The 21384-nt window shown below is 40.8% G+C and overlaps 1 protein-coding gene across 4 annotated transcripts in view; it reads left to right on the plus strand.

Annotated features, from left to right (window-relative positions):
* Nucleotides 1-21384, plus strand: part of LOC144604390 (nuclear receptor coactivator 3-like) — a 179809-nt gene that overhangs the window by 151550 nt on the left and 6875 nt on the right. For 3 of the 4 annotated variants that reach the window (XM_078418738.1, XM_078418740.1, XM_078418741.1), the window contains 10 exons: nucleotides 3044-3215; nucleotides 5405-5605; nucleotides 7879-8109; nucleotides 10210-10339; nucleotides 11454-11625; nucleotides 12512-12817; nucleotides 15785-15886; nucleotides 16601-16826; nucleotides 19098-19272; nucleotides 20404-20590. In XM_078418738.1, coding sequence (XP_078274864.1) covers nucleotides 3044-3215; nucleotides 5405-5605; nucleotides 7879-8109; nucleotides 10210-10339; nucleotides 11454-11625; nucleotides 12512-12817; nucleotides 15785-15886; nucleotides 16601-16826; nucleotides 19098-19272; nucleotides 20404-20590 — 1902 coding nt within the window. The remainder of the gene's footprint in view (nucleotides 1-3043; nucleotides 3216-5404; nucleotides 5606-7878; nucleotides 8110-10209; nucleotides 10340-11453; nucleotides 11626-12511; nucleotides 12818-15784; nucleotides 15887-16600; nucleotides 16827-19097; nucleotides 19273-20403; nucleotides 20591-21384) is intronic. The other variant, XM_078418739.1, reaches the window with a different exon arrangement.

Raw genomic sequence — 21384 nt, forward strand, 5'->3', positions numbered from 1 at the left:
AGGTTCCATACTGCAACCTTGCACTTACCACTGAAAGCCTAACATCTCATGCACACCACCAGTCCTTCAATTGGGATGGAGATATACCACACTCCTCTGGTTTGCAAGCTACAAATGTTCTAAATACCCTCTGCCACTTGCATACCTTTCTCCTTGTTTTTAATTGAACTGTAGCCTGTCAGGGTAATAGTGTAAAGGTGATAAGGGATTGAAGATAAACCATCATTTGATATACCACTTTGATGCCAGCTCAGCTACTAACTATGTGTGTACTTTTGAGGTTAGCTGAAAGGTATGTTTTGCACATAATAGGCCCCATGACACACAGAAAGAATTGGAGGTGTAAGCTTACTGAATGGTGTGGTTACACAGCTATTTTCTGACAAGAAAACCAGGATGTTGACTTTGGATTATCCTTCAGAAAATGGCTGATGAGTATGCACAATTAAATGTACTTTCCACACAGACTTTTTGACAGAGCTGGGGATATCAGGGAGCAAAGAGGAGTCTCAAACCAATCTTGCCGAGACTCTTGTGTAGAATTAGAATCCCATCTTTTCTGGTGTAGGAGTGATGAGCAACTTCATGTGCAATTGCAAATCCAATCAAAATTCATCATCTGAAGGTGCACTAGCAGAAGCCAGTCAACTCTGGTTGCAGCAGTGGAAGCTCATAATTCTGTGGGACCATCTAAATTAGAGAAATGCAACATAATTGCATGGCCCTGGCAATGCTGAATCTCTCTGTTCCAAAGAAAACAATCCAAAATTGCTTAAACCTCCATTTTAACTGATATCCTCTAAACCAGGTATCCTGATTAACTGATATCCTGATAAACCATCTCTGCATCATCTCCAAAACCTCTGCGTCCTTTCTATAGTTGGGTGACCGGAACTACACACAATACTCCAAATGCAGCCTAACAAAAATGTTATGAACCTGCAACATTATTTCCTGACTCTTGTACTCCATGCCTGGACGGATGAAGGCAAGCATACCGTACAACTTTGCTTACGGTATCTACTTGTACTGCTACTTTCATGGAGCTCCTCAAAAAAATCAGTCAAGTTTAAGGTGTGACCTGCCCAGATAAAGCCTCACTGACTGTCCCTAACGAGCCCATTCTCTTCCAAATATGAGGAAATCCTATCCTGAAGAATCATCTCCAACAGCTTGTCCACCACTTGCTCACCAGTCCATAAATTCCTGGATTATCCTTATTTTCTTTCTTAAAGGATCAACATTGGGTATTCTCCAGACCTCGTGGACATCGCCTGTGGCGAGAGGCAATACAGTGATTTTCATCAAGACTTCAGTAATCTCCTCTTGCCCCTCTCAATAATCCTGGATCGATCCCATCAGGCCCTGGGAACTTATACATCTTATACATCTTATACATCTTATACATCTTATACATCTTATACATCTTATACATCTTATACAACTTATACATCTTCAAGAGACCCAAAATTGACTCCTTGATCTCAAAATGCCTTTCCATATTAGTACACCCTATTAGTACAAGATCTCCCTGTCTTCCATGTCCTTCTCCTTGATGAATACCGATGCAACGTATTTATTTGTATAGTATCTCGCTAACAGTCTCTGACTCCAGGCATAAATTTCCTCCTTTATTCTTGAACAGTCCTAACCTCTCCCTGGTTACCTTCTTGTATTTAATGAATGTGTAAACATCCTTGGGCTTCTCTTTAATCCGACTTGCCAATGACATTACATGGCCCCCTTCTAATTCCTTGTTGAGTTATTTCCTGCTTTCATTATATTTCTCAAGGGCCCTGTCTGATTTCATCTTCTAAAACTTTACAGATGTTTTCTTTTCCAGTTTGACCAAATGTATAATCCCTCATCATTCATTTTGCCTCATCTTGACCTCCATGTCCTCCCTCCTGACTGGTCTGGTCTTGGTCTGATCAGCTGGCCTTTAAATGACTCCCACATGTCTGATATGGACGTACCCAACCACAACTGTTCCCAATTTACTCTCTTTAGCTCCTTTAATAAAGTTGCAACATGTCCTTCCCCAATTTAGTACTATCCCCAAGGTTCAGACCTGCCCTTATTCATAACTATCTTAAGACTGTTCCAAAAATGCTCTCCCACATGCCAGTCACATGGCCAGGCTTGGTTTCCAATAGGAGCCCCCCCACCCTCTGTTTAGACCATCTACATAGTGCTTCAAGAAACTGTGACTTGGAAACACTAACGAATGTTGACCCATCTAAACCCCTTGCAATATTGTCCTTGTCAATATTGGGAGTTAAAGTCACCCACTACAACAATCCTCTTTTTTTTAATATTCTCTCTATAAAGGTTGCTCTATCTCCCATTGGCTATTGAGAGCCCTATAGTATAATCTCATTAGTGATTGCACCTTTCTTATTTTTGAGCTCTTCCCATATTGCCTCAGTAGATGAATCCTCCAGTATGTCCTGTCTAAATTGAGTTGTAAAGTTTTTCTCTGATTAGTCATGCAACTCCTCTACCTCTTTTACCTCACCTTTTATCACATCTGAAACATCAAAACCCTGGAATGATGAGCTGCCAGTGCTGCCCCTCTTGCACCCAAGTCTCTGTCATGTCCACATATCCGAGTTCCATGCACTGATCCAGGCTCCAAGTTCATCTGCTTTACCTACAAGACTCTCTGCATCGAAAGAAACACAGTTCAGCCCATCAGTCTCACTATGTTGATTATCCTGTCCCTGCTGGCCTGTTCTCTGAGACTTACTTGTCTTAACATATATCTTTCCATTATTCATTTGCGGACCCTCTGATCTGGTTCCCACCCCTTGCTTCCCCCTCCAGTCCCTCTAGCTTAAGTCCTCCTGAGCAGCACGAGCAAACCCTGCGAGGATGTTGGTTTATGAAAGACTTCTTCGGTTGATCTGTAAACATAGAGAAATATTACATTTGGTTCTTTCATGCCTTGTGCATACAAACAGTCTTCATTTATCGTTAATTCATAGTTGATCTGAATGGTCCTTAAACTATTAATGCTGATTTTTCTTCTGTTGTGTTTTAGGCAAGCAATGAACTGGATACTTTGGATGATATTTTGGGCGATTTGCCCCAGTATTATACAGAGTCTGGGAACAGTAGCTCCATGATAAATAAACAAGCGATGTTTCAGGATGCCATGGCATTCGAAAGAGGTCATTCACCATCCCCAGGGGCATCAAAACAAATCCGTGGCAGTAAGTTGCATTTATTACTTTCAGTGTTAATACTACTTCAGCTTCATAGGGAGCAAAGCTGCTCCACCTGCTGTCTGAGTCTGCTAATGCTGGAGGCTTCAGTCTTTGGTAGATGTATTAAATCATAAACAAAATGCTTCAAGGTTGAAGGAATGGGCTGCAGTAAGTGCATGATATACAAATATTGGAAGTTTGGGGAAATAATTTGGTAGTGGAGGGTGGCATGATGTTGGTCACAGAGAGGTCGGTGTCTTGTTAGAAGGTCCAGCATGCAGAAGGGACATGAGCCTAATTTCTTCACTGGAATTGACCTGTGAATAGCCATGCTTTATTCAGAAAAATCTCCTAACTGGATGTGGTTGGAGGGAAGTGCTGGTTCTATTTAAATGCCCATTTTCAAATAGAGTATTACGGTAGCATGTCATCTTTGTTTTGATTCCTTATGTAGCTCTCAAGTAAACATTTTTGAAGTGTAATTTGCTGCAACTATACAAACTAAATCCCAAAGATTTGATAAACCCTGTTTTCTTTCGAAACATCATTGAAACCATTAGTTAACAACATAGATCCAATCCATATTGTTTAGTGAGGGAGCTGGGTGGCACAAAGGATGCTGCGCGAGTGACACAATCGTGAACTTTCCTGGCTACGTTAAATCACGTTAATTCCTTAAAACTTAAAGGAAGTCCGTTTTTAGAGATGACCATAACCTCCGCTTCCATGCCTTAGTACAAGGGAATTAAGCAATGAAGACTGGATGACCCAGATTCTTGCAGCTTGGATTACAACGGGACATTTTGATTGACGTTGTATTGTGTTAAAAGTTCAAATATATTGGTAATTCCACAGCTGTGGAAAGCCCCTTTTCCAGTTGCAGCGACTGCTAAGAGGCGTCCTTGAAGCGAGGTCGCAATAGGCGTAGGATAACATTTTGAACTTGGACAATATTTACATCTGGTTCGATGTATGCACAATGAACCTTTTATGCATATTTGATATTGGGAGAAACTACAAAAATATGATAAGAAACTCCAGCAGCAAATTTTGTTATAATTTTTCATTTGAATAAGTTGAATGTCTGTACTGAGAATTTCTTGCAATCCAAATAATTTTTTGGAAAGCCATTGGCTTTATCTGGGTTAAATTTGCTGCACTGATGGAATTGTGAACTTGTCCTGTGACCTAATTACTTAAAATAATTGCTTTTTCAGTGTGTATTTTTGAAAACAAATCAAGTGGGACGGCTTGAGTTTTGTTTTGTAGAAAATTGTATTGATATTGTTTACTTTAATGAAATCAAATAATCATTCATTTCTACTCTAAACAAATATTTAGACTGTACTGTAAGAAAATTTGTGAGTTGAGAAGAGCTTCACATTAAGACTTTTTAAAAAAGAATCTCATTGTTCAGGAAGACACAAGCAAGCTGTGCTTTTATGTCCTTGGGATATCGCAATGTGCTTTGCGCCTATTAAAGTTCAAATGTAGTCACACTTTTCAGCAAATGAAGCAAGTAACTAGCTGCTGCCCAACCAACAATGAGCTAAATCATCACTTTGCTTAGTCATGTTGACTGGGGGTGAATATTGGCTGAACAATTCATTTGTCAAAACCTACTGTATTTTTGCAACCAATTTGAGAATGCAGTTTATGGACGATATTCTCTCATAGTTTAAAAAACTTTTTCGTGTACCTTCTTAAAGAGTGAGATCAACCATTGGTCTTATTCAAAGGGTTTATTTCAATATAATTACTTTCACAAATGTTTTATTTTCCTACCTCTAATAATCAAAGCAGTTTTTTTCCATCACTTTTGAAATTGATCACCATAAATTTATTTTTGCCTCTTGGCCTTATGCATAATGAGAAAACATGCCTATTATTTGGCATATATTGCCATTGTGTTTTCTGCTTCGCTAAAAGCCTTTCCTGAATGTTAGGATTTTTGTTCAGTGCTTTACAACGATGGGCAGGCACAAAGGTGATATTTTGGGAAAAGGGGATGGGGATGGAAGGCAGTGATGTAAAATGGCCTGAACAGACGATGGGTAGACTGGCCTTAAAAATATGTGAACAGAAACCGAATAGCAAAATTTTAATTTGCAAAGTGTTATTCATATTTTGCTCTGTATTCCTATTGTTATATTTTAACACCTCTAACAGGATAACTCTTTGTGTCAATCTTCTAGCTTTAGGCAGTCCATCACCTATGCAATCCTCCAGGCCTCGGTTTAACCGAGCCATGTCATTGGATGTTAGCACTCAGGGCCAGGCCAGTACAGGAGTTGGCCCATCTCTAAGAAGCACCACCCCTTATGGAATGATGGCAAAGCAAGCAATGATGGTAAATCGAATGGGAGGCAGCCAAGAGAGTTTTGTGGGAAGTGCAGGTATGTTTCCTCCGTGAGAAGTACATGTAGCAATTTGTGAATCTACCGGGGAGGGGGAAGACACCCAAAAACATGGTATTGCCACCATCATCCATCCACTTTTGCATTTTGCTCTATCAGATTTGAAGCATTCCATTTATAAGGTATTGTCACATTATGTTGCAAAAACAAGTTTTTGTTGCAGAATGTTTATATTCTGCATAGTGCAGAGTGGTTTCTCGTGGCATTTTTCCGAAAGAGACTATCGTCAAAAGCTGATGCGGGGAAATGGATGAACACTTTACGAAATGAGCCATTGAATAACTGGATGAGAATACACTTACTTACACAAGCTCATGTAAAGATGTGATAAAAAATTTTAAAGGAGCTAAAAAGGTTGAGTACTGCTAGGATTGTCGTTTAGTTGTTGAAACGTCTATATTTAATATAAGCGGCTCACCTTTTTTAAGGAAGGCAAGAAATAACTTGCAATTTTGTAGTTTCATGATCTCAGCAGATTAATAAACTTTCACTCCGGGTTTTCCTTTTGAAGTCCACTGACAGCGGCACAGCAGTAGAGACCCGGGTTCGATCCTGACTACGGTTGCTGTCTGTACAGAATTTGTACGTTCTCCCTGTGGACTGCCTGGGTAGTCTCTGGGTGCTCCGGTTTCCTCGCGTTCCAAAGTTGTGTAGGTTTTTAGGTTGATTGGCTTCTGCAAATTGCCCCTATAAGATTCGAAACTCGGATAATATAGAACTAGTGTAAAGGTGATCGTTGGTCGGTGCGGACTCCGTGGGCCGAAGGGCCTGTTTCCACGCAGTATCTCTAAACTAACCAGAAAAACTAAACAATGATAATCCATTTGCGCCCAGCAAGCTCCAGAAGCAGCAACATGATGATGATTAGGTAATACTTCCATGATATCGATTGATGGATAATTGCTGGCTAGTACAATAGGGATGCTACCCTGCTCTTTAAACCAGTGCAATGGTGCTTTTGCCATCTCCTGAGGGTACATGGTTCTTCCATTTAGAAGATAGCTCATTATTCCTGAATTCCTGTCTACATAATTCAAGACTATTGAGAACATTGCATGAGCTTTGTCTTCAATATTTCACTAATTTAGGAAGGCAGTTAATTGCACATTTGGGTAAGTTACACATTTTTTGTTGAGAGAATGGGCTTGTTATTGGGCCAATATGCAACAATTTTGCCCAATTTACGACAATTTTGTTTGAGAACTTGATCTATCAAATTACAGAAATAGGAAAAATATATATTCTTCCAAGGTTTTAAAATTTACATTCTCGTAATTCATACACGTGTCTCTGCATAATTAAAATAACTGTTCAAATTTGCAGTAGCAACAGGGAGCTTGTACATATTCGCGAGCTGAACAACTGAAGTAGTGTTCTCAAAGATATAGAAACCTTCCTCATGGGTTTTCCTTGAATTCCAATGTATAATTTTCTTTTTCATGGTTATATGTACTCAAGCAGAACCTTTAATGACTTGAGTATCAGTGTGACGTGGTCCAACTGCCCTTTTGTTCATTTAAAATTCAGTTACTTGATTGTTTCCTCCCCCCCCCCCCCCCTGTCTTTTTTTCTCCATTTTTACTTTAGTACATTAAACTTGTCTATGTGACCATCCTGTTTACCAGTAATGTCTTATTACTGCTATTTCTGATCTGCGTTAAAGTTACAGAATCTGGTACAGTCAAAACATTTCAATATTACTGCTCTAATGTGAAGTGTGCCTCCCCCTCCCCCATTGGAATGTTATTGATGGTATACTTAAAAATGTCTCTTTCTCAATAATCATTGCTTGTTGTCTTCCAACCATCACTCATTCTCCATGTTTCTTTTTCTGTAAAATCAGCTTGTATGGCGTCTTGTGAATTGAGACATCAGCGCTTTGTTTCTTGATGAGATGTTGAGCCCTGACTTTGTATTGTTTCAAGTAAATGTAAAGCAAACAGCTATCATAGTTGTTCTGTCCAGTTGTGTCCCTCAAACAAAACCGTGGACTATTTTGTGGTCATTTTTTATTTGCCTGTTTGGGGAATTTTATTTTGAATGCTGCTGGCAAAATTTCACCTGGACAAATTATTTACACGGGTGTGCGTTATGAACTAAAGTGAATATCCTGTGGTGGACTTCTGTGACCGTAGCAAACGTTACTGAAGAACATTTCTGCATTCACTTTTCTTCTTGCAGCCATAATATAGGATATAACCTGGCATTGTTCATTGTTCGCAGTCATGTTGCAGCACATTGTACTCCTCCAGGTGCGCAGAGCAGTATGAGTATTGCTCAGCAAACAGCGATGGCAACTGGAGAGTGGGGACTGCAGAACTCTGGTGGAAACACAGGCCCCGTGTCTATGATCAGACCAGGTGCAGAGTATGGTTCATCGATGCAAAGAGGCGTGGTGGGTAACTCCTCACTTGCAATGCAGATGCGATCCAATGGACAATCTAGTGCAAGAACATTACTCCAGCAACAGATGATGGGAATGCGTAAGTTTTTATCTCTTTTCTCTCCCCTGCTTCCCCAAAACCATTGCACTCCTGCAGGTATCTGGAGAAAAAGGGTGGGTGATGTTTTGGGTTGAAACCCTTCTTCAGTCCCGACCTGAAACGCTATCCATCCTTTTTCTCCAGAGATGCTGCTTGACCCGCTGAGTTACTCCAGCACTTTGTCTATCTTTAGAATTAAGGTTAGTTAAATGCAGACTGATTGCCAAACACACAATAAAATATTGCCAATCTTGGAAAACTGAAATAAAAGAACAGTGCTGGAAAAGCTCAATAGGTCACGTCATTTTTATGGAGGGAGAAATAATTAATGTTTTGGGGTGACAGTTCTTATCCGAATTAGGAATATTTACCAAGATAAAATAAGTTTTTGAAAGGGAAACCTTGGTAGCATAACTGTTAGCAGAACTCCAAAGATGTATAGGTTTGTAGGTTAATTGGCTTGGTATAATTGTAAATTGTCCCTGGTTTGTGTGGGAAAGCGTTGGTGTTCAGGGATCGCTGGTCGGCGTAGATTCGGTGGGCCGAAGGAGCTGTTTCTGCACTGTATCTCTAAACTAAACTAAATATTTCTGTTCAATTCACAAGCAAGATCTGGAGCATTCTGTCATCTTAATTCTGTTTCTCGGTCCCACTGACATTTTTCCTGGATTTGCACTGTTCTAACGATGCAATCATACCGTAAAGATATGGAGCTGTACAGCACCAATACAGGTCCTTTGCTCCTTCCCACCTCCACCCCTCCTTCCCCACCATAACTAGGCCTATGCCCTCTAGTTTATGAATCCTCTACCCTGGGAAAAGATAGTGCTTACTTTATCCATGTCGCTCATGATCATGGTGGAACTTCTTTATTTGGAGTGTAGGAGGCCAAGGGGTTACCCTAATGTCACCAGCGTATCAAACCTCTCCCTATAATCCAAGCCCGCAAGTTCAGGTAACATTCTGGTGAATCTCTTATCCACCCTTTATTACCTTCTGACAGGGCGGCACGGTAGCGCAGCGGTAGAGTTGCTGCTTTACAGCGAATGCAGCGCCGGAGACTCAGGTTCGATCCTGACTACGGGTGCTGCACTGTAAGGAGTTTGTACGTTCTCCCCGTGACCTGCATGGGTTTTCGCCGAGATCTTCGGTTTCCTCCCACACTCCAAAGACGTACAGGTTTGTAGGTTAATTGGCTGGGTAAATGTAAAAATTGTCCCTAGTGGGTGTAGGATAGTGTTAATGTACGGGGATCGCTGGGCGGCACGGACTTGGAGGGCCGAAAAGGCCTGTTTCCGGCTGTATATATATGATATGATATGATATGACACATTACAACCCTTTGCATTTAACGCCGTACCACTATTTTACGCAAGTACAATGTTTAGTATTTTTATTTGTCACATTTGTCCTGTGTTTGTTTGATAATTTAATATTTTTGCTTTTCCACCTCCCTCAGACTGCCAGGTTCTTTTACCTTATGCCCTCACCTTTTTGACACTTAATCTTTCAAGCCTTCTCCCCTCCCCTTTGCAGACCTGTTCTCTCCTCACCTCCCTCCTCTTCATATTTATTTTATCTCTATTCCCAGCACCGATGGGAGGTCTCTGTCCTGAAATGTTAGATGGATGTGAAATGCTGGAGTAACTCAGTGGGACAGATATCATCTCCGGAGAGAAGGAATGGGTTCTCCCCAGAGATGCTGCCTGTCCCGTTGAGCACTCCAGCATTTTGTGTCTACCTTTGGTTTAAAATAGCATCTGCAGTTCCTTCCTACACGACCTGAAATGTTAACTCTGTTACCATTTGCTTCACAAAAGCTGCCAAACCTGTTAAGTTTTCTCTTCAGATTTCCAGCATTTACAATATTTTGTTTTAGCTATTTTCTAAAGTTTGGAGGTCCCTTGCTTTTATTTATTTTTTAAGTATTGTAGCTGTATGTTTTTGTTTCTTCGATTGGAGCAATAGACGATTTTTAACAACTGGGGGAAAAACACTTTTATTTGTATTAATCTATGTAAGCAGATTGGAGTGAGGAAGAAAATACAGTTATTATTCTGCTTCTTTATTTTAATTTTGGTGCCCATTTACCTTACGCAGGATCTTCAGAAATGGATATGGGTCTTGGAGGCCCCCAGTTTGGGCAACAACCGGGTCCCACCAATCCCTCTACTTCATGGCCTGAAGGTGTTCTTCAGATGGAACAAGGGCCTTCAGGCAATCAAAGCAGGTTAGTGTGTGGTGGAAACTAAATTGGGTGAGCTGCTTGTTTTAGACTCTTATAAAATTGATGATACATGTTGACATTGGAATCACTTGCTCATTACTTTTTGATAGATTATTTCTATCTTTGCTTCATTTGGCATTGAGTTAAAGGATGAGACATACTTGTATTAAATATCAGAGCAGGTACGAGGCGCTGAATAGTTTGCTCTTTATGTTCAAGCATTGTCAAATGTAGCATTAGTAAAAGGCAGATTAAAAGTTCATCTCTGGTATTTTGTATCTCTTATCTACAAAAAGAACTTAAAGTTGTTCTTGCATCAACTATTTTTCTCTCCTTCCTTTGACAAATCCCTAATATCCTATCAGCGTCCTAGCACTGATGCTAAGATTAGACTTTAGAATTTTAAAATGGCAGGGAATAGGTTCTTGCAATCTGTGGAATTTGCCTGAGTCTTTATAATTCAGCAGATTAATGCGGCCATTACCAAAATACACTTGAAGAGAGGTAATTACAGCAAATAGAGTTATTCTAATGGATATTCAGGGTTTTACACTTGGCTGATGAATTTTACCACGAGGTTGTTTCACAAAGACTTTAGACTGTAGACAGTAGATTTTAGACAGGCCCTTCAGCCCACCAACTCCACGCCGACCAGTGATCACCCCATGCACTAGCACTATCCTACACACTTGGGATAATTTACAATTTTCACCAAAGCCAATTAACCTGCAAACCGGTACGTCTTTGGAGTGTGGGAGGAAACCGTAGCACCCAAAGAAAACCCACTCAGTCACAGGGAGAAAGTACAATCTCCATAAAGACAGTGGCAGTAGTCAGGATCTGTAAGGCAGCAACTCTACTGCTGCACCACTGACATAACAAAGACCTGACATAAATATAACAGACGAACGGGGTTGTGCTATCAGTCTCGAGCTGTTAATGTGGTTAACAGTGGGAAAATTATCTTGATGATTCAGTAATAATGCACAGTGAAAGGGGGTGTAAGTGATGATGTACTGGATCTGCCTGCTAAAATAGTTATGTTCATTTAACTGAAAATTTTGATTGCCAATTTGTACCTGCAGTGATACATTTGGTGGTAAATTGTTTGTTACAGGCAACCATTTGGAAGCTCCTTGGATGATCTTCTTTGCCCTCCCACTACTGCCGAAGCTCAGAATGATGAGAAAGCTCTTTTGGATCAGTTGGACACACTGCTGAGCAACGCAGATGAAATGGGACTGGAGGAAATTGACAGGGCATTAGGAATTCCAGATCTTATCAGTCAGGTGCAACATTTAATCCTAACTAATATGTATTTTCTTCAGTCTGAAGAAAGTTCCTTCAAAGACGATGCCAGACCCTCTGCATTCCTCTAGCACCTTGATTTTTGTCCTATCTAGAAGTGGCCTTAACATGAACTAGGCTACATTCTATATAAATAGCATAAATTAATGAATTATTTGGAGTATTGCATGCAATTCTGTCTCGTCACGTAAGTGCTCTGGAAAGATTGCAATGGAAGTTTATCAGAATGATAGACACAAGGTGCTGAAGTAACTCGGCAGGTCTGGCAACATCTCTGGAGAAAAATGATTTATCAGAGTGATGCCTGGATTAGGGGGTATTAGATGCAGCAAGAGGATGGACAGACTTGGATTGTTTACTCTGGAACGCCAGGGATTACGGGGAGACCTTATAAAAGTATATAACATTGTGAAAGGCATATATCAAATACTAGCGGGCATAGCTTTAAGGTAAGAGAAGCAAAGTTTAAAGAAAATAATTTTTTTATGCAGAGGGTGGAGAGTGCCTGGAACATGTTGCCAGGGGTGTTTGTTGAAGCAGATACATTAGTGGTATTTAAAAGATTTTGCTCTAGGCATATGGATATGCAGGGACTGGAGGGATATGGGTTATGTGCAGGTAGATAAGTGATGGTCTTGGCATCATGTATGGCACAAATATTGTGGGCCGAAGGACCTGTTCTTGTGCTGTACTGTTCATTGCAATTTGTAGAATTTGCGAGAATCTTTATAATTCAGCAGATTTGAAGAGGCCGTTACCAAAGTACTTCTTTTGAAGTACCTAATTTTCTAAAGGTGTTACATGTGAGTTATTTTTTTGCTAAGGTTTTGCACAGTTAAAAAGATTGTTGTTATTTATGCTGCCTAGGCTCAGCCTCTTGAGGCACACTCAGAAATCTTCTCGGGACAAGACACAGCCTTGATGTTGGAACAGAAAGCTATGTACAGTCAGCAGTTTTCTTCACAAGCTGGTCCAGCACAAGGATGTTATCCTTCCATGCAGGGTCAACAAGCGGGTTTCAACCCCATGATGAATCAAATGGGTCAACAAGGCAGCTTTCCCCTTCCCAATATCCATGCCCGAGCAAACTTTGCTCGGCATCGTATGATGAATGCTTCCGCTCCCAAGCAACTACGATTTCAACTTCAGCAGAGGTTACAAGGACAACAGCAGGTGAGCAGTTTTTCTGGAATTCTGATTTTCATATCGAAGATGTTTATGATTGTTGACATTTTCATTGTTTGATCTTGATAGTAACCGTAACTCCTTATCTCACACTTTGTCTTTTCATGTCCAGCCATCTATCAATCACAAACCTACCTCACATGCATACACCTATTATTTGCGAGGCATTGTCCTGCCCCTACTCTTCCAGCTTTCACCCCCACCCCACCCCACTATAGTCAGTCTGAAGAAAGAACCCATCCCGAAACATCACCTATCCATGTTCTCCAGAGCTGTTGCCTGACCCACTGAGCACTTTGTGTCTTTTTATTTTGAACCAGAATCCATAGTTCATTGTGTCTAATTTTGAATAAAGGCTCATTGGATGCTGACTGAACCCATCAGGTGGATTTTAGAGCAATTGTAAGGATGCTGTGTGAGTGGGATCTTGAGCATTAGCCTCAAACTCCCTGATTTTAATGTTGAAGAAGCATTTATGCACCTGCCTGATCATGTTGCAGTTTGCTATTTTTGGCGCACGCCTAGAAGCCTAGAAAGTTTATGGTTAGATTGCAAAAAAGACCTCTCAAGGTCACATTTATTAACCAAATTATTTCCGGCCAAAGTGGCCCTGATTGTGTAATTAAATCTTTGATCAAGCCTGTTAAGCACAGTGCTGTAAGTGTCTGAAGTAATTGTATACTCTTTTTAATGGGAGACACTTCTGTGGTTCAACCACATGCTAAATTTGTTTTCTTCATGAAACGGCAAAATCAATTGTTAATTTATAAACTGCTTTGAACTCAGAAATGTACTCTGCCTGACCTCCCTTCAATTCTTCAGCTTATATTGTCTTGTCAGTAGGCATTCTTTACTTTAGACTTCAGAGATACAGCATGGAAACAGGCTCTTCGGTCCACCGAGTCCGCGGCAACCAATGTTTAGCACTGTCCTACACACTAGGGACAATTTACAATCTTACCAAAGCCAATTAACCTACAAACCTGTATTTCTTTGGAGTGAGGGAGGAAGCTGGATCACCCAGGTAAAACTGGTCACATCTTAAAAAAAAAAACTCAATCAGGTTTGTGAGACACGACCTCCCACGTACAAAACCATGTTGATTATCCCTATACAGGCCTTGTCCAACTAAATACATGTATGTCCTATCCCTCAGAATACTCTCCAGTGACTTTCCAACCACAGATGTTATGCTCACTGGGCTGTAGTTCCCAGCCTTTTCCCTGCAGCCCTTCGTAAATAGAGGCACAACGTTTGGCCCCCTCCAGTCTTCCGGCACCTCGCTTGTAGTTAACGATGACTCATAAATTTCAGCGAGGGCTCCTGCAATTTCTTCTCTAGCTTCCCACAGTGTCCTCTGATAGATCTGATCAGGCCTGGGAGATTTGTCTATCTTCATAGGCGTCAGGACCTTCAGCACATATGCGTCCGTAATACTGACTGCTCTCAAAGACACCCAGTGACTTCCCCAAGATCCCCCATCCTCCTGTAATAAGACTAGGAGTAGAATTAGGCCATTCGGCCCATCAAGTCTACTCCGCCATCATGGCTGATCTATCTCTCCCTCCTAACCCCCATTCTCCTGCCTTCTCCCCATAACCTCTGACACCAGTACTAATCAAGAATCTATCTATCTCTGCCGTAAAAATATCCACTGACTTAGCCTCCGCAGCTATCTGTGGCAAAGAATTCCACAGATTTACCACCATCTGACTAAAGAAATGTCTCCTCATCTCCTTCCTAAAAGAACGTTCTTTAATTCTGAGGCTATTACCTCTAGTCCTAGACTCTCCCATGAGTAGAAACATTCTCTCCACTTCCACTCTATCCAAGCCTTTCACTATTCTGTATGTTTCAATTAGGTCCCCCCTCATTCTTCTAAATTCCAGCGAGTACAGGCCCAGTGCCGACAAATGCTCATCATAGATTAACCTACTCATTCCTGAGTTCATTCTTGTAAACCTCCTCTGGACCCTCTCCAGAGCCAGCACATCCTCAGATATGGTGCCCAGAATTGCTCACAATATTCCAAATGCGGCCTTACCAGCGCCTGAAAGAGCCTCAACATTACATCCCTGTTTTTGTGTACAAGCCCTCTTGAAATAAATGCTAGCATTTGGTTTGCTTTCTTTACTACCGATTCGACTTGTAGATTAACTTTTTGGGAGTTCTGCACCAGCACTCCCAAGTGTCTTTGCATCTCTGATTTCTGGAATCTCACCCCATATACAAATATAGTCTACGTCTTCATTCCTGTCTTTCTCCACGTCAAAGGTAGAGGAGATATACTCATTGTGAACCTTGCCCAATTCCTGTGGTTCTGCACAAAGTTCACCGCTTTGATTCCTGATGGGTCCTACTCTCTCACATTCCCCCTTTTCCCTTTATGTGCTTATAAAATGACTTGGGATTACCCTTAATGCTATCTGCCAGAGCTATCTCCTGTCCCCTTTTTGCCCTTCTGACTTCCTTATATTAGCTTATTCCTTATTTCCCGACACTCCTCTTGGGATACACTTGATCCCAGCTGCCACTTGGCCCCATCCATCCTTCCAAAGTGATCCCACTTGGTCCCATCCTTCCTTCTTACACTTGACTAAAGCCTCAATTTCCCTGGTCATCCAGGCCTCCTTACATTTACCTGCCTTGTCCTTCACTCTAATAGGGACATACATGTCCTGAACTTTTGTCTGCACACTTTTAAAAAACATCACACTTTCCTGACGTTCCATTTCCATCAAACAATCTACTCCAATTTGCTTGCTTGTACTCTGGCTATCTGCTCATTTTGAGTACTTCTGTCATCATTCTTAGTTGAGGGCAATTCTGTGTAACAACTTGCCCGTGGCTTCTTGTCAGAAACACAGTAACTGAAATGGTGCTGCAATGATGTTGGGGTTCAATCTGTGTTTGAATCAGAATTAGAAACACTTTACTCATATTTGTATTTTAAAGCTTATGAATCCAAATCGTCAGTCCCTTGGAGTCAAACTGGAAAGTCCTAATACAGTTAATCCAGCTCTTCGGCCAGGCATCCAACAGCAAATGGTGGCACAGGTAATGACTTGTGTTCAGACTTTATTCTCAATATATGAATCTGTTTTTACCCAAAACATTTTTAAATGTGTTGTCTGTGTCTGTGTGTGGAGGTGGGGGAGGGTCTGGGATGTACATTTGTCCATATTTTCTTTCTATAGTTGGGATGCATATTTTATATTCACAATGTAAAGTTGTGGTATGATGAGTTTCCTAAATACATTTATTTACTTTGAATCTCTTCTGAGTTATTACTGGACCCTTATTGCACGCAGTTTTTCTCAGACAAACATGCCGTGAACAGTTTTAGATTTGAAACATGTAATTTCTATTCACTACATTTGGAATGGGACCAATCAGAGGTGGGTGATAGTTAACACAGTCTACCAAACAATAATTGCATTAGTATAAGCAGGAAATAAAGAAAAAACACAATTTCTATCAGTCAAGAGGAAGCCTTTTTTTTAATGCAGAATGCAGTTCTGCATAAAGAAGGTTCTGCGTCGAACCTTTTTTAAACATGAATTTACCTGTACAAGGATTTTCCACATTATTTATATTTTGTGCTGAACTAGCATTGTATTAGAACTTTATTTAGACACCACGGGTTATCTACCACTGTGTTAGAACTTGGACAATGTTCCACATGTAAATTGTAGCAATCACTTTCCAGTCCTAATAATGGTCAGTGGATTACTGTGGGCTGTTTATGTCGTCTTCTGTACTCATTTGCAGGACTTTCTCAATGCACAGATGATGGCCCAGAGACAGCGCGAGCTCTTGAGTCAGCAGCTTCGCCAGAGGCAGATGATGCACCGAGCCATGATCATGAGGCAGCACCAACAGCAGGGCTTCAGCCCTCCACCCAATGTCACAGCTCCCACTGGCATGGAAACGCCCATGGGCGGTCCTCCGATAACCCCGGCATCACCGCAGCAATTCACCTACCCTGCAAGCTATGGTATAGAATTCATTCATGTTGCCATTAAGTTGTACTCTCTACCACCTGCATTACCTAGCCATTGTCCAGTTAGGCTTTCCGTGGTCAGCATATCCCATGATTCACACTTGCAGCATTTGTTCTTCATGCCTTTGATAATTATTTTTCATGTACAGCATCATTTCTTTTGTCAATTTAATCTTAACTCCAAAAACAGCTTCCCAATTCTGCCTTTTATCAGTAAACCAGTTCTGAATCCATACGACCAAGTCACTGTTAATCCTGTGCATCTTAGTTTTCTGGATCAGCCTATCATGGGGGATATTATCATATGCCTTACTAAAATCCATGTAGACAACATCTAATGTCCTACCCTCATCGACTACCTTCGTCACCTTCTCAAAAAAACTTAGTTTAGTAAGTTTGCACATGTACAAATGTTCATGCCATGCTAACTGTCCCTAATTAACCAGTTCCCAAATGGGAGTACTTCCTATCCTGAAATATCTTTTCCAATAATTTCCCTACCACTGATGTGAGGCTCATAGGCCAATAATTCCCTGGATTCTCTCTACTTCCCTTCTTAAATAAAGGAGCATTAGCTCTTCTCCAGTCCTCGGAAACTTTGCCTCTGGCTAGAGTACGCACAAAGATCTTTGACAAGGTTCCCATGGTATCCTCTCTTGCCTCTGTCAATAATCTGGGATAAATTCCATTAGGTCCTGGGGGCTTATTCACCTTAATGCTCTTCAAGAGACCTAAAGCCTCTTGCTCCTTAATCTCAAACTGACTTTGTATATTGGTATTCTCCACACTGTCCTTCAAGTCTTCCTCCTTGGTGAAAACAGATGCAAAGTATTTGTTTCATACCTTGCCTATGTCCCCAGACTCCAAGCCCCTTCTTGATTCTTGAGTAGTCCTACCTTCTCCCTAGTTATCCTCTTGTTTTTAATATAGGTATAAGAAGCTTTGGGATTTTCTTTAATCTGACTCAGCCATTTTGTTGCCCCTTTTGGCCTTTTTAATCACCAGCTTGTGTTCTTTTCCCCCTTTCTTTATATTTGTCAAAGACTGTATGATTCCATCCTGTTAACCTTGCATGCGCTCTCTTTTTTTTGGACCAAATTTACAACCTCTTTGGTCATCCAAGGTTCCCTTACTTTGCCACTCTTATCCCTCCTCTTCCTCCCCACTGGAACATGCTGGTTCTGAACTTGGATTAACTGGTCTTTAAACAAGTTCTATCTGTGTGGCTGTGTGGGTAGTTTCCACCCGAACCCCTGGACACAGCTCGCAATGTTCAGCTAGATGGTTTTGGTAAATGATACATTTACAATCCAACGCATTTAGTTGCAGATTTTTAAGCTGTCCACCACCTGTCCAGCATCTTGGATATAATTTTATTTCCTCAAATCATTGACCTGTTATTGGGGAATTTTGTGGCCCTGTTCTTCACTACCCTTTGTATCTTTGGTAGGAAATAACACTAGGAACTTTATAATATTTAGTTTCAGATCTGATCTTGAGTGCCCAGAATGGAATATTTTATTAAAATATTGGGCAAACATAGGCAAATTGGTGTTGTTTTATCACATGAACCCACAGGCCTCTGGTTATGACCTATTAGCCATATTAAGGCTAATTAAGGTGACAAATGGAGTACTAACAGTTCTTCCACAACTGCAGACTTTGAAACAAAAATCTATTGGTCTCTGTGTGGGAAGAAACTGCAGATGCTGGTTTATACTGAAGATGGATACAAAAGTCTATTTTCACAAAAGAAGATAGACTCTAAAGAAGAGTTCTGATCCGAAATGTCACCCATTCCTTTTCTCCAGAGATGTTGCGTGACCCACTGAGTTACTCCAGCATTTTATGTCCACCTATTGATCACTTGCCTTTGAAGATCATCCATTTTTCCTGTTTATTTGCATGTTTGTGTGGGCAGGGAAGAAACCTACATACTGCTCGGTGTTCTCTGCACATGAACAAGGTCTAGTGTTGAAGAGTCCTGACCTGAAACGTCACCCATCCATGCTGCAGGACCTGCTAAAATGCTCCAGTATTTTGTGTCCATTTCCATTAATTTGGTAATGCCATTGTCTTGCCATGTGGTGGATCCCATGGAAAATCTGCTTTATAATGAGGGATTAACAGACAAACATCTTTGCCTTTGATTATGAACAGTTTTATTTTCTCATTAGCAATCTGATGAATGACTCAAGTTATTCAAATTGTGAATGAATTGGTTTTGAGTTGTCAGAATTGGATTTACTAGTTTTCTCTTTGCAGGTATGAATCAGCAGACTGATCCATCGTTTGGCCGGGCTCCCAGCCCTCACAATGCACTCATGTCAAGAATTGGCCAGTCGCAGAATCCGATGATGCAACACCCTCAGGCTGCTTCTGTCTACCAAACAACTGCTGACATGAAGAGTTGGTCCACAGGAAATATGGGTGGAAATAGGTATGCTATTGAGAGCTGTTATATTGGTTAATTCTCAAGCTATTTGGAATGCTTGCATTATTTCACGTTTAGAAAGTTAATTAAAAAATCTGTGCATTGTGGTTTACAGCAATGCAGTATCTTGGTTATGTTGCTTGCCTATAAATTGCATATTCTGTGAGCGAGAGAGCTTTGAGTATGTGACTCAATTTTAAATGCTGATTTTTTTTGCATAAGAGGATGGCAGCAATGAATCCCCTAACAACTTAATGATTTGGTTTAAAAATAAACTATGTAGCCCAAAGAACTTTCAAGATGTTCTCTTAATTTGTTTTGACACTAAATTGAAACAGCAGTTCACACGTTGACAAGTTGAAATAATACAGGGCTACCCATGTAAATTTAGCGTTTCTTTTTTATCAAAATGGGATTAACTCCTGACTCTAAATTTGTGTTACAGGTTGAGAGTGGGTCTGAAATAAAAATAACTTCAGCCAATACTGTAGAGTAAGCACATTCCAAGGGTGATGATGGTAAAGCCAGAACAATCCTTTCCAGATAGAATAAAACAGTGGGCTACGAAACAGGCGGCATAGTGGCGAAAGGAACCGCTGCTACCACACAGAACCAGAAACCTAGGTTCAGTTCTGACTGGGTGCTGTCTGTGTGGAGTTGGTATGTTCATCCTGTGACAGCATGGGCTTTCTCTGGGTACTCTGGTTTCCTTCCACATTACAAAGATGTATGGGTGTGTAGGTTAATTAGCTTCTGTAAATTGCCCCCAGTGTGTAGGACACAGAACTAGTGTAAGGGAGATCGATAGTCGGCGTAGATTCGTTGGGCTGAAAGGCCTGTTTCAACGCTGTATCTCGAAACTAAATTAAACAAATATCAGCATTACTTTCTCTACATACAAGATGAGTGATAAAAGCTGGAACATTTTGCTGATTTACTGGTCTGTGAGGCTGCTAGAAAAGATGATGGCAAGAGATTGGCATAAATTTTTGAAGGAAGATAGCCAACGGTGTAAATAACCTACAGCTGAATTTGTGTTGGGTCATACAGACTTCACTCCTCTGTATCTGTCTGCTGTGGTCAGAATAGCACAGAACTGGTGTAAATTGGATTATTTTATCATTTTTGTCTTTGCAGTGCTTTTTCGCAGCAATCTCCACAGCAATTTGGACAACAGACAAATGCCAGCACCTACAGCAACCTGATGAATATGAACAACAACATGCCAGTAAATGCCAGTGGCAACAGTATGGGTCAGATGCCAGGGCAAATGGGCATGGCTCCAATGTCTGTGTCAGGGATATCAAGCATTGGTCCAGAACAGGTAGGAGTTTTCATTTAATAAAGGTTTCTATTTGGAATCATAGACAATCTAAGTATGTCCCCAAAATGTTTTGCAGCCAATAAAGTAATCTTAAGATGTTGTCCACAAGAAATGTGAAAGTGATTAGTCTCTAAAGCTCCTCAAGCCTGTGAGTCTGCTGTGGCGTGTAATAAATACATGACTGGACTTCCACATTGTCCAAAGGTACACACAATGTACTGGAGTACCTCAGCAGCATTGCTGGAGAAAAATGATGGGTGACGTTTTCATGTCCTTGACCCAAAAGAGTCCTGACCCGAAACTTCACCCATCTTTTTTCTCCAGAGATGCTGCCTGACCCGCTCAGTTGCTCCAGCACTTTGTGTCAATCTTTGGCATAAACCAGTATCTGCAGTACTTACTTTCTACATTGTCCACTTTCTGTCCTATTTTCCCCTACCCTCTGATGCCCAAAAATCTGTCTATTTCAGTTCTTGGTATACTAGATAAAACATTTAGGATTCACTGGACCCAAAGATCCCAATGATTTACAAACCTTTGGGGAGGAAAGTCCAAAGCCCCAATTCCATACCTAAGTTCTAAACTCTTCAAATTCATGGATGAGTCATACAACATCTAACTCAATAAACCCGTTAGAATTTACTGTGTTAAAAATAAATCAGAGAATATTGGCCCATTCTACTTGTACTCTATCTTGTCTCAGAGAACAACTCATAGTGGGGGAAACATTATTAATGAAATTTAGAGCCAACTTGTCCATACAGACTGAGATTCCCCATCTACACTAGTCCCAC

This window comes from Rhinoraja longicauda, chromosome 22 (assembly GCF_053455715.1).
Source record: "Rhinoraja longicauda isolate Sanriku21f chromosome 22, sRhiLon1.1, whole genome shotgun sequence".
Lineage (NCBI taxonomy): Eukaryota > Metazoa > Chordata > Chondrichthyes > Rajiformes > Arhynchobatidae > Rhinoraja > Rhinoraja longicauda.